Source organism: Epinephelus fuscoguttatus, linkage group LG4, assembly GCF_011397635.1.
Source record: "Epinephelus fuscoguttatus linkage group LG4, E.fuscoguttatus.final_Chr_v1".
Classification (NCBI taxonomy): domain Eukaryota; kingdom Metazoa; phylum Chordata; class Actinopteri; order Perciformes; family Serranidae; genus Epinephelus; species Epinephelus fuscoguttatus.
Window position 1 is genome coordinate 27,100,867 of NC_064755.1, and position 15,644 is coordinate 27,116,510.

Sequence of the window (15,644 nt, forward strand, 5' to 3'; positions counted from 1 at the left end):
TTACTTAGCTCTATTAGCTAACGTTAGACGAACGCTAAGCAGTAGATGAGATGTCAGCTGTTAGCATTCTCACTATTTGATTGCTTCGGTAACCACTAACTACTTATCTTGAAAGTAAGGTTAATTTCTGTGTGTTCTGTGTCGTTTGATCAAAGGTCTCTTCAAAATGAGGAAAGCAACGGTCCATGTACATATGAGGTCCTATATTCAATTTACCTAAAGCACAATCTATTGCAATGCGGTGTCTGTAGCAATGTCATAGTGAAGATGTTGTTACACTGTCTGATTGGTTTCAGGAGGACATCCAGATTTTAAAGATGAATGGAGACAAAATCCCTGTGCTGAACATGTACTGTGGCAACCAGCCGGTCTTCATCTGTGAAAAAGCTGTGAGTAATCTTAATGCTGTGTGCAGCTAATATATTCACTGTGTCTGCAAGCCCTGGACAAATATCACAGTGTTGTATTGGAATTTAATTATAGGTAAATGAACATCTGTTTGCATTGTAGTCTATGGTATGGTTTATTGTGCATGGTTCTCATGCTTAGGATTTTTTTTGACAGTCTTATGTTGCTGTTATATGGTGCACATTGAGTTTAACAGCTTAGTTTGAATTCACTCCACTTGCCCTGAATTTCAGTTCAGTTTCCATAATGGTGTATGATAACCAGGCACCATTTAAGAACAAGGGATATAACACAAAATACCTGTGGATACCTTTTTTTCCTGTGCAATTACATCTCGCTAATGTTCACCACTAAACCATGCTGTTATTTCTTCTTTAACAAGGATCCAAAAATAAATGAACCTGATGGTCAACCAATGACTGAGACATCAAACTGCACTGACGATGATGCTGATGATGATGCCAGTGCTCTCCAGACAGAATTGGGACCACAGCCGCTCACAATCATGAAAGCAAGGTGACCACTGCTGAGAGGTTTAACATTTTATCCAAATGAAACAAGTGCAAGTAGGATTGTATAACTGGTATATTTAATACACTGTAGATGACAATCACAATGTTTTCTTTGTTGTTTTACAGGCAGCTGCTGTCTTGGTACACATTATCTCACAATACTAATGCGTCAGCTGCGGACAACAACCCTGCCTTACACCCTCTGTGGGTCCGATGTGACATGTCTGATCCAGGTAGAACAACCTGGTTTGGAGCTGAAACAGTCTGCGTGGGCAATAAAGTGTCTGGTGTCAAATTATACTCTGTTACCTGCAAAGGTATAGTTACAATGGTTCATATCTGTTTGAATAATCCATTATCAGTGTGGAGTATTTGTTTTTAATCAAGTCCTGTGCAGTTTTGATGTTTCTGGCATTTGTTTTACTCCAACTTAAATTGTTTCAGGCTCAACTGCGGACAAAAAATCTCTCATAACCTTGGACGAGCTTAAACAAGAGCACAAGAAAAGGCACCCTCCATCCGCAGTAAGTTAGTGTGCATCCTTTCTTGTAACTCAGTTTGAGTAAATGTTCATTCACTCACATTTGTCAATGCCTCCAGATGGCCGTTAAAGGCAGTGCCAGGTTCAGCTTGTTTGGCTCCAGTGTTGTTGAAAACACCATGATTGAGTCACAGAGTAGTGTGACAGTGGATTTCAAGTGGAGCCATGTGGAGAGTGTTCTTGAGACCCCACCCCTGTCCTCTACAGCAACACTGGTAAGCATCAGTACTTCACACTCAAAAATACTTGACCATAATCACTAATTTTTTATATTGTATTAAGTTGAATTATAATGTAGTAATACCATTAACAATACAGAATAAAGTTGTACATTTTGTGCACTTGATTTGTTTATCTCTGTTCACATGCAGAATATCAAAGTTTCCAGCGGGGACATGAGGAGCCCAATGTATGAGATGTACAGGGAGCTAGAGTTTCTTCAGGTTTGTGTCACACAATAATCTGAGAAAAATTATCAGTGCACAAATAAACATCTAAATATATCCGATTTCTGTCATTTCAGACTCTTGCTGATGGTTTGAGAACTGGCGAGACTGAATGGATGGAACCTTTGGAAAGCACATCAGCTGTAAATCTGACCAAGGCCCTCCTAGAAGGTAGCTGCTTTGTTAAATCAATGCACCTTCACTATAATTTAATGCTAACAGTTAAGAAGATTATTTTCTTTATTTTATTTTTTATCTTCTTTCAGAGCTTCAGGGCACTGCAAAGACACAACAGGACCAGGCTGCGAAAACAGCTGAGGTATGATAGTGCTAAAATCAACTGACTTTTCCCAAACTCATTCATTTTAGAATAAACATTGTAGCTTTCTTGCCTTTTCATCTCTTCTTAAAGGCCACAAAGTCGAAGACCGAGACCGACACTCCCATTTTCAACTCTTTCTTGGAACGAGGCGATTTAGATTTTGTGGAGCAGCTGTGGGTTCGGATGAGAAAAAGCGAGTCAATTTCTCTATTAAGGAAACTAGGTTTCACTTGATTTAGTGTTACAAACAAACAGTGACAACCGTTCTCCTCCATTTTGGTTTTCATTACAGGTGTGACTTCATATCAAGATATTGGAGACTGCCTGAAATTGGTCACGGAAGCCCTAAGATACGGTGATATCAAACCCTGGGTATGAGATAATGCAGCTTCTGAAAACTGTTTATTACTAAGGAAATATTGAAGGTTGTTGGGTGTTCAGATTTTTTGTTTCATTTCACCCAGATTCACAGAGATAGCAGCAGCTCCCTCAGCAAGCTCATCCTGCAGTCCTACCACAAGCAGATCGATCATGTGTCTCTCACAGGTGTCACACCTGTCCACATGCTCCTAGAGATGGGTCTGGACAAGATGAGGAAGGATTACATTAACTACCTCATAGGTAACCTCTTACTTACCACTGCAAATTTCTTTGTTCTTTACATATGATTCAAAGCTTTACAGTAATATGTAACCACACTGCAGATGAATCCTTAAGCATAAACTTTGCTTCTTTTTTCCTCAGGTGAAGAATTGACAACTCTAAATCACCTGGTAAGCTCAAGATTATTTTACTGACAACAATTTTCAAATGACTGTGGACAAAATATTCTAAGTTTGAATATGTTTCTCTGTAGTGTTACTACCTAAGCACCGAGGTTGATCTGCAGGAGCAAGTGATCCGACTCAGAAAATTGCACCATCTGCTGGAAATAATTGTGACCTGCAGTACTTTCCTGGGTTTGCCCTACGACCGGCTCTTCCTCCTCACACAGTAAATCAGTTTTCCAATGACGTGTTCATGCACAAAATGTATTTTCCTATAGACGACATTAAAGTATACAATTTAATTTCTCCCATAGATCGTGTTTGCAGCACTACAAAACATATCCGTATGATGAGGAGCGTGAATTCAAACTGCAAATCAAACCTGCGCTGATCAGCCATTTCTACCAGAAGTAAGGAGGACAAGCCTTTGCACACACACTACTTCATTATATCTAAAGAAAATTGTAAATGAAGTGGGACTTTTGCCTTTATATTCATGTTTCAACAGAAAGTAGGTATTTTTTTCACCCTCAAAAGTGTCAAAAAAGTGAGCAAGATAGGAGAAAGGTAGTGGGGGCCATTTTGTATCTTGCATCAGGTATGAATTTAAAAACTTGCATGAATCGTTTTAAAGTAGCAGGTTAACTGTATTCAGGTGTATTCATGAGGTTTGTTGTACTGAATATTGCAAGAAACACATTTTCTCCCATGTTGTTTTCTAATGTCTGCCCGAAACACAGCTGCAGTGATTCACCCACTGTGTCCTTTGGTTCTGATGCATTTGCAACAAAATTTAGAGCTGCCCTCATGTGATCAGATCGCTTGATATACACTAAAGTGCTAACTCTAAGTTTTAACAGGTGCCATTCTCTCATTCCTTATGTGTGTGTTTGTTCCACAGGGAGCACCCAGTAGTGTGGGGGGCTGAGGTATCCAGCGGCCACGGCCCTCGTGAGGTCAGGACATCTGTACAGCTCAGTGACAGACCACTGGTGGATCATGTCATCTTTGACACAGGTAATCTTTATGCACCACCTAAAAATATAGTGCATACATGGATATTCCTAAAAAATATATATATATATACCCAAACATCACTTGTGACCCACGAGAAGGGTGTGGTGGTATATTTATCTGCAGAGACTCTGCTCTCTGCCTGTATTTTCTTATTTGGCTGTGTTTGGGACGATCCTGGGCCCAGCATGCAGGTAAGGTCAGGATGTTATAAAAAGGTAGCAACCAGGTGCCAGACCGTAAGCAGCACGCATCCAAGAGGAAGCCACGGAAATCAAAGACACATCACTGAAAAAAAAAAACTCCACTCTGGTGATGGCTTTCACTTTTGCTGGCGATACTGTTCACAAAGAGTAACTGACAATTCCTGCATAGTATATCTTTAAAAGTAGTCCCAGTAAAGCACAAACATTTTTTTCTTTAACTGTCCCGTCTTTAGATTACCCAAATGAAACCGTGAACGGGGACAGTGAGGATCCCGCCTTCTTCTCCACCAAGGTGTGCTGCAGTCTCGTCAACTTTGCGTAAATTCATACAGAGCGCAACTAAACAACATAGGAGATGTTCATTGTCTTTTAATATTCTCCCCTGCAATTAACACATTTTAAAATGCCAGTAGAAATAGCCAAATGAGCTTATACTGCACCACAAAGTGTCTGTTTCTGTTAATATACTGTATTTTTGTCAAGTGATTTAAATAAATAACTTTCAGTCCTTTGAATATATGTTGTGTGACACTGTCATGTGTTTTTTAATTGCATCTTTATTATCACATTTGCTGATTTTTTTCATGTTCAGTATAGCGATTGAAAGAAATTTTGCTTAACAACTCAAAACACAAAGTACAATGGATCACAAGGGCTGTTTGCAATGGTAATATTCCACAGCAATGTTGTAATAATAAAATCCAACATGTTGCAGGGCTATCCACACAGTTTGAGTGTCTGGTGCTAAATTCATTATTAAAAGGCTAAACCAATGTTTTTACAGCAAACACTGTCTGCACATCAAATGAATGAAGTCACTAATCTTGAAATTCAGATTAAATAGTGTATTTATGCTCACACATGATCCTTTAAAGAAATGATGCACTTATAGGTAGTGTGTGTGTGTGTTGATGTTTGTGACTGTAAACATGCACACTGTCTAGTTCCGCCTCCGCAGCAGGAACATAAGGAAGACGGCACTGAGCAAAATAGAGAGCGTGCACACAGTGGGAACAACGATCTCAGTTACCATCTCCATGTGGCTGGTCAAAGGGTCTGCAAAGCACACACACACACACACACACACACACACACACACACACACACATTAACAACTCACTAGCATTAATATGTAGTTCACACACTGCTTATGAAGCGAGTGATAATGCTTAAGCACAGCACTCAAAGGGTTAATAATTTCCCCCTAAATCAAATCATCCTGCATCTGATTTATAGTGAGCATGAGTGATTCCTTACCATGTATAAGTCTTAGAATATTGGCAGCAGTACTCCGCTGTTCCTCTAATAAAGAAAGAGAAAGTACTCAGAGTTGATTAACGACACTTTAACCCTTTGAGAACTGCATGCAGCTACTGGGGAATATTTCAGAAAGCAGCATTTGGATTGTCATAGGCAGATAACTTTGAAAAATCAAATTTGAAATGTGATTACTTGTCATCAGCTGACATGGCTGAGTCAAGCTCTTTAATGTTATGTTGAGATCAATTCCAATATATAAAACAGTTTCACTGATGTTATCTGGTTAAATTTATAATCCTGCTTTATGAAATACCCCATGGGCACAGATAAGCTTTATGCTCACTGAGTTTTTGTCAAAGCTGCTGTGAAATCAAAAGGGCTGCTCTTGTTTGCAAATTAGATTTAAGCACACTCGGAAAACTTCAAATAAATAAAGACGTATTTGCACACTGTATACAGGGAGTACAAGCTTCAGAGGCATGTCTTAGTGTTAAACTGCAGAGGCTTCATTCTGTTAGTCGCGTGTAAAACAGCACACTCACACAGCAATAACAATTAAAAAAAAAACAAAATTAATTGAAGACATATACCCTCAAGTTCTAAACTTCATCATGCACTGGCCAAACCTTTGGCATTTCTGCATGTTCCTTGGATTTTCTTCTAGCTGGAGGGGCAAACAAAAAAGATATCTCAGATATTCTGTTAGAGATTGTGTTACTAATGTTTAATAATTCCATCATTCGCATTCAGCTAATAATTTTTCCATGTGTTTTCTGAGGTGCAGCAACACACATTCAAGTCAAATTATAAATCTTGATCTCATTTACATTTAAAAACTGTTGGCAAGTTGTTTTTTTAATATTCAGCTCAGAATCTTTGTTTGTTTACCCCAGCTAGTTGTTCACCTCTGATCACTGATAAACATGGTCAGGGATGCTCTAGATGAACTGACCTGCAGCTAGGAGCTGGTTGCTGGAGGAACAGGTCTCAATAGCCTTCCTCCTCCAGTTCTCAACCTGTGGGGGGGGGGTTACAATGTAATCGCATATCATCACCAAAATGGTTTTTGTGGCATAACAGAGCATTAACTAAAAAATGTAATCTTAATGTTAAAGAGCAGTGATACTCAACTTGTGGCCCCTGGACCAAATCTCACCTACACTAGGGTGCTGGGAGGCCTTTTTTTCAATTCACGATGAAAATAACTGATTCACTCTGGGATTTTTCTTGTATTTTGATTGTAAATAAGGGGCAAGAGTGCATAAAAAGCGTTAAAATGGAGCTTATTTATCCAAGAAAAAAGTGCTAAGCTAAGCCCCAAATGTCCCTCCAGAGTACATCTGACTGCCAGGGTGCTGAGTGGTTTTGCCTCGTGGGTGAGGACAGAAAATGCTGAAAGTTTGAAAGCAGCAGTTCATTTATTAGCCTATTTATACTGATAAATATTATCAATGTTTCTTTATTAACTTTCCCCTTGCTTCCTGTCATTTTGCAAAGTGGTCCCTGGACAATAGCAAGATGAGTATCCCTGTTTTAGAGTCATATATCTGAAACGTTTGTCTGAAATGGGATCTGAGGCAGGACTTTGCAGTAACCATCTTGTGTCTCTTACCTCTCTCTGATTGGGGAACCCATTGGAGCTGATGATGCGTTTGTAAAACTGAACGGAGGCTTTGGGATAGCGAGGCTTGTTCTTGTTCCTGAAGTCCACATAGTACAAGCCAAACCTCTCAGAATAGCCTTCGTCCCACTCAAACTTGTCCAGCAGCGACCATGCAGTGTAGCCCTTCACATTGACTCCATCTTTGATAGCTGAGTGGAACCACAGAGAGTGAGCTGGGTTGGATTTTGATTAAATTTGCTCCAATTTACTAAACAAAAATATAAATGTACAAGCTCATTCACCTTTCAGCATCTCATTGATGTAGTCTTTATAATACTGTATCCTCCAGTCGTCACACAGCTCTGTGCACAACATCTTCTCAGAGACTCCGTTCTCAGTCACATAAATCATCGGGTTTCCGTACTGAGTCTAGATGAGAAACAAATCAATATGTAATAAGTTGCAATTACATAGTTTCAGGTTCAGCACAAATGTCAACAAGCCTGTTCTGCATCATTAACTATACGCCATAGGTCACCTTGACGAAATTGAGCAGGCGTCTGAAACCCCAAGGCACGGCGTAGAGCCACTCAGACCCAGGGTCAGGCCACCGTGGGTCAACCAGCTCAGCCAGGTCACGGTCAGTGAAGTAGCTGCTGGTGCTACGACCTGATGGGTTGTTCTTTTGGGTGATGTAGCGGGTGGTGAAGTGGCCAACGCCGAGGAAGTCGCATGTCCCCTTGATGTAGCTCTTCTCTTGGGGGGAAAATGTTGGCAGGCGAGACGTCCCGAGGCCCTGCTGGACACTCTTCCTTCCTGCACACAGTTACAAATAGTGATTAGTTCATTCCCAATGACTAATATTACTTTAGGATTAACTGTTTCTAAATTAAAGACCCCCTACGATGAATATCAAGTTTTTAGTCATCAATATGTCTGTATGTTGGGTTTTTTTTATATGCTACAAGACATACTGTATGAGTGAAATAAGCAGCCAACACCACTGCTGATAATTTCTTCCTTAAAACTGCAGTTAACCAATGTCAATCTCAAAAACATGGATTTAAAGAACCAGGGTTTCATACCTCACATATCTAAGGAACCAATCCTGTCAACTTTTGGGGTGGGGGTTTCCATACCATTAGCATAGCGCTACAGCAAAAAGAGGGGTACATCAGAGGAGAAACCAGGTGTAGTTACGTATTGGTATTTGCAAGTTTCACTTTCGCTTCAACTCGTAAGAGCCGATGATTGAAAACAAAGTTTATCCAACACATTATCGGCTGTTTTATAATCTAGTCAAACCAAAGGCTCATGTTATCTATTAGCAAGCGCAGCTGCTAGGGGCACTTGCAGCAGGCGCTGTATGTAGGGCACCAGTGCCGGAACAGGCACCAACACAGGCCAATATGATCATCATCAATCATAATTATATGTATTACATTAACTCTTCCAGTTAAGGCCCTCTCGGACACAACATGGCGTGAGTGATGACCAGTGTCGAAGGTGAGCCGGTACGCTCAAGAGGAACTTTAACTCACCAATGAAGTCTTTCATCACTTGAGGGTAGTCTCCATGAAAGATGGGTGTGGCAAACCAGCCCAGGTAGAACTGGACGTATCTCTCAGCTGCTTCGATGTCTTTCTGGTTGCTGATATCCACTGGCTCACCCCAGTCTCCAGACAGAGAGATGCCAACCAGACCTGCAGGTGTGAACAGCAGCTCACAACATTAAGACAGACAGGACTGTTGAGAAAATGCTGAACAAAGTAACTTTCAAGAGTTTTGTTTACCTTTTTGTTTCGCCCTCCACTGTGTATCATAAGTGTGCCAAACTTTGGCATGGGCCTATAAAAAAGATTAATGTATTTACATTTCAGTTTAAAGCAGTACATTAATTGCTAAGTGTTTTTAATAGCTGAATGCATTCTCCTACCTTGATGATGTGATGTGCAGCTCTGTACGCTCCTGTTCCTCTCAGCTTCAGTCCAGGAGCATGTTCACCAGTCTCATAACCTTCAACTGCGACAGACTGAAGCAGGTGAGCAGATTACGGAGTATGAGTGTGACAGCAGTACTTTTACAAACATGTAGATGCATATTAATCCATGCTCTATGACAGTGGTGGAAGAAGCACTTAGAGTCTTAAGTAAAAGTACTAATATCATGTTGTAAAAAATACTACTTAATTATGTACAGGTATATAAGTGTTTTAAGTAATATTTACTTTACGTATGAAGAGTAAAAGTATTCACTGTGCAGTAAAATGTTACCTGTTGGTGTTTTACTATTGTATCTGATTATGTATCAGGTTGTCCTGGCACAACAACACATCTCTAAAAACTCAGAAAAACAACCCTGTTCTCAGCTTTGTGACAATGCATTTTCGAGCTGATGATTTTGAACCTACCCATGGATTGTTGAATGTTATCCAGTACTTGACTCGGTTGCCAAATCTTTCAAAGCACAGGTTAGCAAACTCATTGAAGTGATTGACCATGCTTATGTTCTGCCATCCACCATATTTCTCTTGCAAGACCTGGAAAAGGAAACAGTACGGTACCTTGTTAAATAAGAAAAGTGCTGTAATGCAAAAGGCTGAAGTTAGGGATTATAAGTATTTTGGATACTGACCTGTGGGAGATCCCAGTGATACAAAGTGACGACAGGGGTGATCTTGCTCTCCAGCAGGTGGTCAATCAGTTCATCATAGTACTGTATTCCTTTTTCATTTACATGGTCTGCTGCAAATGGTATTAAAGTGTCAATAATTCCTCAGCTTTAGCATTCAACAGTCTAATCATAGTTCAGTTGCTCAGTTCAGTTCAGTTACTCACACTTTATGCCAGTGGGGATGAGTCTAGGCCAGGATATGGAGAAGCGATAGTGGTTAAGCTTCAGCTCCTTCATCAGGGCAACATCATCCTGTACAACACACACACACACACAACAGAGTGAAATATTTACATTTAGAGATTCTTTTGTCCCACTTTGTTCTCTCCATATCCCTCACACACACCACACCTGATCACCCCACCTTGACTTTGTGGTAGCCCTCACAAGAGGAGTCTCCGGTGTCATTATATTGGATTTTGCCTTTCTTATGACTGAACACGTCCCAGATGCTCAGTCCTTTTCCATCTTTGTCCCAGGCTCCTTCTGTTTGATAGGCTGAACTGCCGGCACCCCACGAAAATCCTAATGATTACAAAATTGACAACAACCAGATGACCGGCTCTTACAGGAGGGATAATGTCACCAATTACTGAATGATTAAAATGCACCGCCTCTGTCCCACTGAAGAAAAGACCAAGTTGTGTTTACCAGCTGGAAAAGTGCCATAATAGAAGGAGCCGTGGTCGTTCTTTGTCCAGTCGAAGTCCTCAGCCGAAGACAGACACAGCACCAACACAAACACATGACACACACTGAATGCACAGCGGGGCAGCATGGTAGTCCTGAGCCTGCAGCACAGTCACTGTCTGGTTCTGCTCCAGTCCCTCACTGACGGCTACACACAGGGGAGAACCATTCAGCATCACCTCTTAATCACAATAATCCGGTTATATCTAAAACATAGAAACACATGATTGCACTCCTGTTTTCTCAAGAAAAAAAATGTCAAAAATTAAAAAACAAACAAACAAAAATGATAAGTGTAATCACGATAAACGTTCATCAAACAGTCTGAAAGCATCCAACGCGATGGACTACAGGGGGTCCCGCATCCCTAATGCAGAGCCAAATACCCCTTTTCAAACTCAATGGAGTGTGAACTCATCTTGCTGAGGCACACAGATCCCATACAAAAGACGGTTTCACCTCTGTAAGCAAAGTTAATGTCAGAGAGGTTGATATATTTACAGTGCACAATCACATGACAGTGGATGATAAACCTGTTCACACATATGGACTAAATGTGGGTACTGGAGCTTTCATAACATCATCATTTGATAATTACAAGGACATTATTGATATGTTACACTGCCATGGTTAGAGTCCAGCTTTGAGTTCTTACAACTCTCAAAAAATAAACAATTTTCTTTGTAGATAATTGCAATTTCAGATTTTTAGTTGCATCATATCACGCTCCGGTCTTATGGTGTAATACGCCTGCAATCAGTGTGACACATGAGCTTTACCATAATGCAAAATTTAAGACATTGCACCATGATAACTTCAGGGATTTTACATCAGAAATATATTAAAAGCTTAGACTTAAAACCTAAAAAAAATCTAAAGCTCCTGCAATTGTGAATTCTATTTACAGCACACATTCCTGTTTACATTTGTTTTTGTTTCCCACATGGAATTCCTCACTTTTTGTCTCAGTATTCCTTCATCACAAAATCTATAAGCATCACTCCATAAAATCTGATTTACAATATACCAAATAAAACATCCAGTTCACTGCCTACCTTATGAGGAATTCATTTGCAGCAGGTGTGTGTGTTTAGCCCTGGGTAAATGGGAGCCTCTCCTGGAACAGCAGACCACGTAGAAAGCTGTATATATCTATCGGTGCACTCTCTATTGTACGGTGCCTGTTGTAGCACCACCCTTCTCCAGAGCTGTCCCTGCTGTCAGTGTGAAAGCTGGCCTTATTGTCAAGCTCACTGTATTGTTTTAGCTGTTTAGAAAATGCTGAATGGTTTGCTGGTGGAAAGTGTTTGCACTGCATTACCCATTTGCCTGGGTCAGGTTAGGACAATTTTACATATGTTTTACCTTAATTGAAAATAAGATTTATCCTCTTATTGCACATAATTAACCGTTCATTATATTTGAAAAACATTTCTGTATGTTGGGAAGGATGTGGACACAAAGTATGAGTGTAGGCTACATTGTAAGAATCAGTCAGATGAACCTATGCAAAACATTTTATTTTGTGCTTACAATTATCATCTCTTACACAACGCATACACACTATTTTCTTATATGGCCCAGCCATACATTTTAATGCTAATCCTCAAAATGCACAATATGTCTAGTAAGCTATAAGCACCTAATAACACTGTCTTACTGCATTTCAGTGAGACATTTCTCACAAAATTTGACACGAGTTCTAACATGGTGTGCTGTGGATGACATGCCTTAAATCAGGCAAAGAGGAGAGTGTACTGTTAGCACCACACACCATTAAACTGTAACTGTTACTCACTCCATCCAAATAAATTAAACTTCAAAAGTGAAAAACAGGTGAACAAATAAACAGACGTCCGTTTACGCGTGGTTCTTCTTCAGTGGTGCAAACACTAAAGCACCGTGAAATACTGAGAATCTCAGTAATCATCCTCCTCCTCGTCCTCCTCAGGCACAAACCCAAGCTCATTATCATCCTGTTCTTCTTCATCATCTTCTTCTTCTTCTTCTTCTTCTTCTTCATCATCATCTTCCTCCTCCTCCTCCTCCTCCTCCTCTTCCATGTCAAAATCTACAGCAGCATTCAGTAGCAGTTTGGTTCGGTTGATCTCGCTCTCGTCATCAAGGTTGATATGAACCTGAAACAAAGAAAAAAAGAAAAACATAAAACCTGTTAACACAAATGAATGTCAAACTGAGTTTGCAAGACAAAATGAGAACAGGAGAAAAACTGTAAAACACTTTTTGCAGGTAAATTTCATAGTTATTTAACATTACTCTGGGCCCTGTTGTATTTTAATGACAAAAAAAAAGTTGGAGTCAACACCTAGCTGGAGACACATTATTATCTCTTCACACAGTTTGGTAAAGTGCAGCAAAAAATAAATCTAGCTACACCTGCGAGTGTTATAAAGTCACGTTGGGAAAATGATTCTCAGCCATCTAAAATGACACGCTTGGTTTGTCCATATCTCTTTATTCATGCTGAATAGAATGCTAGTGTATAGTGCATTAGCAGTAGGAAGGAGAGGTGTTTCTAATTCAGAGGTATAATAGTTGTCTGGACAAGACAAATAAAACCATCTATAAAATTATCACTGTGGTAAACAAAGTACAATTCGATTATTTATGAAGCAATTTGTTCAAACAAGCCTCCCAAGAAGGCTGTTTTTGAGTAAAATGAAGCACTGAAAAACAAAAACAGTCCTAAAATGTTTTACTCCGTGCCTTTAGGTGTACTGTAATATTGTGATTATTCAACAGGTGCAATGAGACAGGCGGGTCATTGACACATTCTCTTTGGACATGTCGGAAACTGTTTACTTATTGGAAGAGTATTTTTGAATGTTTTTCTAAAGCCTTTGAGAAGACCTGGGAACCCAACCCACTAGTTGCTGTTTAAGGAGCCACGAGTGTATTACTTGCAGTAGACAAGTACGAATCTCAGGCTATAGCGTATGGTATGCTAGTAGCAAGAAAACTTATCTTACTTTTGTGGAAATCTGACAGCGCACCAACGTATGTTATGTGGATAAGAGAGCTGATGAATATCCTACACTTAGAAAGGCTGGGGTTCTCTAACAAGAACAAGATTCAAATATTTAGCAGAATTTGGAGCCCTGTCCTAGAATTTCTAAAAGACAGCTAGTGGTGGTTTAACTATCTGTCCTCTATTGCTGTGTACATGTAAAGTTGAAATCCTGGGCTTTATTTTATTATTATTTTCTATATCTGCTTTAGATGATAACCATGGCTGAGCTGTTCATGTGATGTACTGAGTGTCTGTTTTGTGAGGGAGGGGGGAGGGGGGTTTGAGGTGCTATGTACATTTCAGAAATATTTTTCTATGCTAAATGCTTGATGTGTGTTTACTCTGGAACCAAAAAGCAATAAAAATATATTTTAAAAAATGTGACTATTCTCCACAAATTAAGGGATTAGAATAAACCCAGTGAATGATGATTATTTGGCTATGTATATTGTAGTTGTACTGTATGTAAACTGGGGTTTTAAAGTACTCAGATTACGCACATAAACATATTTACCAGTATCCTGTCTTAAAGGTATTACGCAGATCAACCATCTGCGTGGGTGTAAATGTAATCAGTAAGGTTATGCAGGCCTGCAAACTGTAACACCCCAGTAAGACGGAACAGTTGTGTAGTAGCGGTGACAACAACAATATGACATTTAGCAGGGTTGTCCCCTGATGTTCTCTCTGGTACACTGACTTACCACATTTTCTGGGGTAGAGCGTTGGGAGGCTCCTTCTTCTGTTTGAGCACTAATGATGGATTTCAAGGCCCCTTCTTCAAACTGAAACACAGAGTGAACACATGGCATATAAACCATAGGTATCACAAACATAGACACAAACCTCAATATACTCACTCTGCGGATTATCTCACTCACCTTCAGCCTGTTCAGCTGGTCTTGTAGCATGACTTTGATTTTGAGGAGAGTCTCCTCTTCCTTCTTCAACTCCTGCAGACGGCTGTGCATCTTTACTGGTACTGCTGCAGTCAGACCATTCCTAAACACTGAAAGGGAAGACATCAGTGGTCAGAGATGCAGCATCATGCCTGATTTTATGTTGATTACAAAGGGGTAAAGTTAGGGGTGGCAACTTTTCTAACCTGTCAAGTCTTATAAGTATGTAAGACCATACTGAATGGAATATAATGGGGAAATCTGGCTAGTTAGCTGGTTCTTTCTGACTCTGTTCCAGTCATTTAGATTTCATTTAACAATATTACAATTCATCAACTCTGTTTACCAGCTTCCAGACAATGTAGTCGGCTAAAATTAAGTATTTTACAGTGCAATATAATAGCGCTTCTTCCACATTTATTTACGAGTAGATCGGCGTTTAATCTCCACAGAGACAGATGATGTCAAATTCAAAAACTGGCAAAGACACTGTACTGTTGCTGCTAGCTACGGAAAACAATGTGGCTAAATAGCGGTGCCCCAAAATTATACTTTCTCCCCGACACATGCAGGAATAAACCCCAGTTTGAGACTATTACCTTTGTTTATAAATTCTGCCTACAGCTCCATAATAGGGTCGAAATCGGTGAGAAATAAAATAACGGGCTCCCGACAGCTTTTGTTTTTAATACTGATAGCCTAGCTATTATGCTACATGTATAGCTACTAGCTAAAGTTTGGTTCCTGTGGTTGTGCGGTCATATCCGGTTTAGTGTTGCTTTAAATGCTTTCGGAAATTTTAGACTTTCGTCTCAGGAACGAACGGTGTGTCAAATAGGTCTATCAGAGCAGAGGTCTTCTAGTGACGGCGACTTACTTGAAACCTGTGATTCAACAATAACCATTAATACCAACGTTATTAATAGTTGTTGTCAGTGAACAGTGAAAGCCAGTTGCTGTTAAAAGGTCCGAAAGTTTTTACCAACCTGTTGCCAGAAAATGTATTCAAAAGAAATGGCTTCACACATCACAGAATTTAAAGAACAATATATGCATTGTACTCTGGGTTTCGCTGTTAATCTAATATTTAATTACAGTCGAAGATAACTCACAACTGGCATAACTATCCGTTGTTTTCCAAAAATCCGACCTCATGAGAAGCACCTAAAGACATCATTCGTAGTGAAGGAACGTTGACTCTGGCGGCATCTCGTGGTCAAACAACGGTAATGGCCGCCTTGCTTTTTCGGGTTAAAAGTAAGATTGTTTGAT

The 15,644-nt window shown here is 39.9% G+C and overlaps 3 protein-coding genes across 8 annotated transcripts in view; 1 reads left to right on the forward strand and 2 right to left on the reverse strand.

Moving 5' to 3' along the window:
- Positions 1-4,584, forward strand: part of zwilch (zwilch kinetochore protein) — a 6,066-nt gene extending 1,482 nt beyond the window's left edge. Inside the window, exons 3-19 of the mRNA XM_049575370.1 lie at positions 156-198; positions 297-389; positions 791-924; positions 1,047-1,237; positions 1,365-1,444; positions 1,521-1,676; positions 1,833-1,904; positions 1,985-2,078; positions 2,174-2,226; positions 2,320-2,422; positions 2,522-2,601; positions 2,694-2,850; positions 2,974-3,002; positions 3,086-3,222; positions 3,311-3,406; positions 3,898-4,013; positions 4,450-4,584. Coding sequence (XP_049431327.1) covers positions 156-198; positions 297-389; positions 791-924; positions 1,047-1,237; positions 1,365-1,444; positions 1,521-1,676; positions 1,833-1,904; positions 1,985-2,078; positions 2,174-2,226; positions 2,320-2,422; positions 2,522-2,601; positions 2,694-2,850; positions 2,974-3,002; positions 3,086-3,222; positions 3,311-3,406; positions 3,898-4,013; positions 4,450-4,538 — 1,723 coding nt within the window. The 3' untranslated portion in view covers positions 4,539-4,584. The remainder of the gene's footprint in view (positions 1-155; positions 199-296; positions 390-790; positions 925-1,046; positions 1,238-1,364; positions 1,445-1,520; positions 1,677-1,832; positions 1,905-1,984; positions 2,079-2,173; positions 2,227-2,319; positions 2,423-2,521; positions 2,602-2,693; positions 2,851-2,973; positions 3,003-3,085; positions 3,223-3,310; positions 3,407-3,897; positions 4,014-4,449) is intronic.
- On the reverse strand, positions 4,570-11,837 carry lctlb (lactase-like b). 6 transcript variants are annotated; one of them, XR_007449283.1, is made up of 16 exons: positions 11,498-11,837; positions 10,404-10,590; positions 10,117-10,277; positions 9,917-10,004; positions 9,714-9,823; positions 9,490-9,618; positions 9,016-9,111; positions 8,873-8,927; positions 8,621-8,782; positions 7,618-7,895; positions 7,382-7,508; positions 7,089-7,288; positions 6,429-6,492; positions 6,067-6,140; positions 5,474-5,518; positions 5,241-5,272 (listed from the first exon to the last, which is right to left on the reverse strand). XR_007449283.1 is itself a non-coding variant. In XM_049575372.1 (15 exons), exons 2-15 carry the CDS (start codon positions 10,528-10,530, stop codon positions 5,157-5,159), a joined length of 1,755 nt encoding a protein of 584 aa, XP_049431329.1. In that variant the 5' UTR covers positions 10,531-10,590; positions 11,498-11,837; the 3' UTR covers positions 4,570-5,156. The 6 variants fall into 6 exon arrangements, 5 of the variants coding, with proteins under 5 accessions (XP_049431329.1, XP_049431328.1, XP_049431331.1 ...); XM_049575372.1 differs by lacking the exon at positions 6,067-6,140 and having other exon boundaries at positions 4,570-5,272; positions 9,714-9,820; XM_049575371.1 differs by lacking the exon at positions 6,067-6,140 and having other exon boundaries at positions 4,570-5,272.
- Positions 11,838-11,943: 106 nt separating this feature from the next.
- snapc5 (small nuclear RNA activating complex, polypeptide 5) lies at positions 11,944-15,124 on the reverse strand. The gene is made up of 4 exons (XM_049575384.1): positions 14,972-15,124; positions 14,355-14,482; positions 14,178-14,258; positions 11,944-12,580 (listed from the first exon to the last, which is right to left on the reverse strand). The coding sequence occupies exons 2-4, from the start codon at positions 14,442-14,444 to the stop codon at positions 12,362-12,364; spliced, it is 390 nt and encodes a 129-aa protein (XP_049431341.1). The 5' UTR covers positions 14,445-14,482; positions 14,972-15,124; the 3' UTR covers positions 11,944-12,361.
- Between the last annotated feature and the right edge of the window lie 520 nt (positions 15,125-15,644).

Excerpts from the sequence above, each read along its gene's own strand:
- lctlb (XM_049575371.1), bottom strand. The coding sequence starts at position 10,530 with ATGCTGCCCCGCTGTGCATTCAGTGTGTGTCATGTGTTTGTGTTGGTG. Across the intron at positions 9,619-9,713 it reads ATCACTGGGATCTCCCACAG|GTCTTGCAAGAGAAATATGG; the intron begins GTCAGTATCCAA and ends TTCCTTTTCCAG. Across the intron at positions 5,273-5,473 it reads TATTCTAAGACTTATACATG|ACCCTTTGACCAGCCACATG; the intron begins GTAAGGAATCAC and ends TGTGCTTTGCAG.
- snapc5 (XM_049575384.1), bottom strand. The coding sequence starts at position 14,444 with ATGCACAGCCGTCTGCAGGAGTTGAAGAAGGAAGAGGAGACTCTCCTC. Across the intron at positions 14,259-14,354 it reads ACCAGCTGAACAGGCTGAAG|TTTGAAGAAGGGGCCTTGAA; the intron begins GTGAGTGAGATA and ends TCTGTGTTTCAG. Across the intron at positions 12,581-14,177 it reads GCTCTACCCCAGAAAATGTG|GTTCATATCAACCTTGATGA; the intron begins GTAAGTCAGTGT and ends TCTTTGTTTCAG.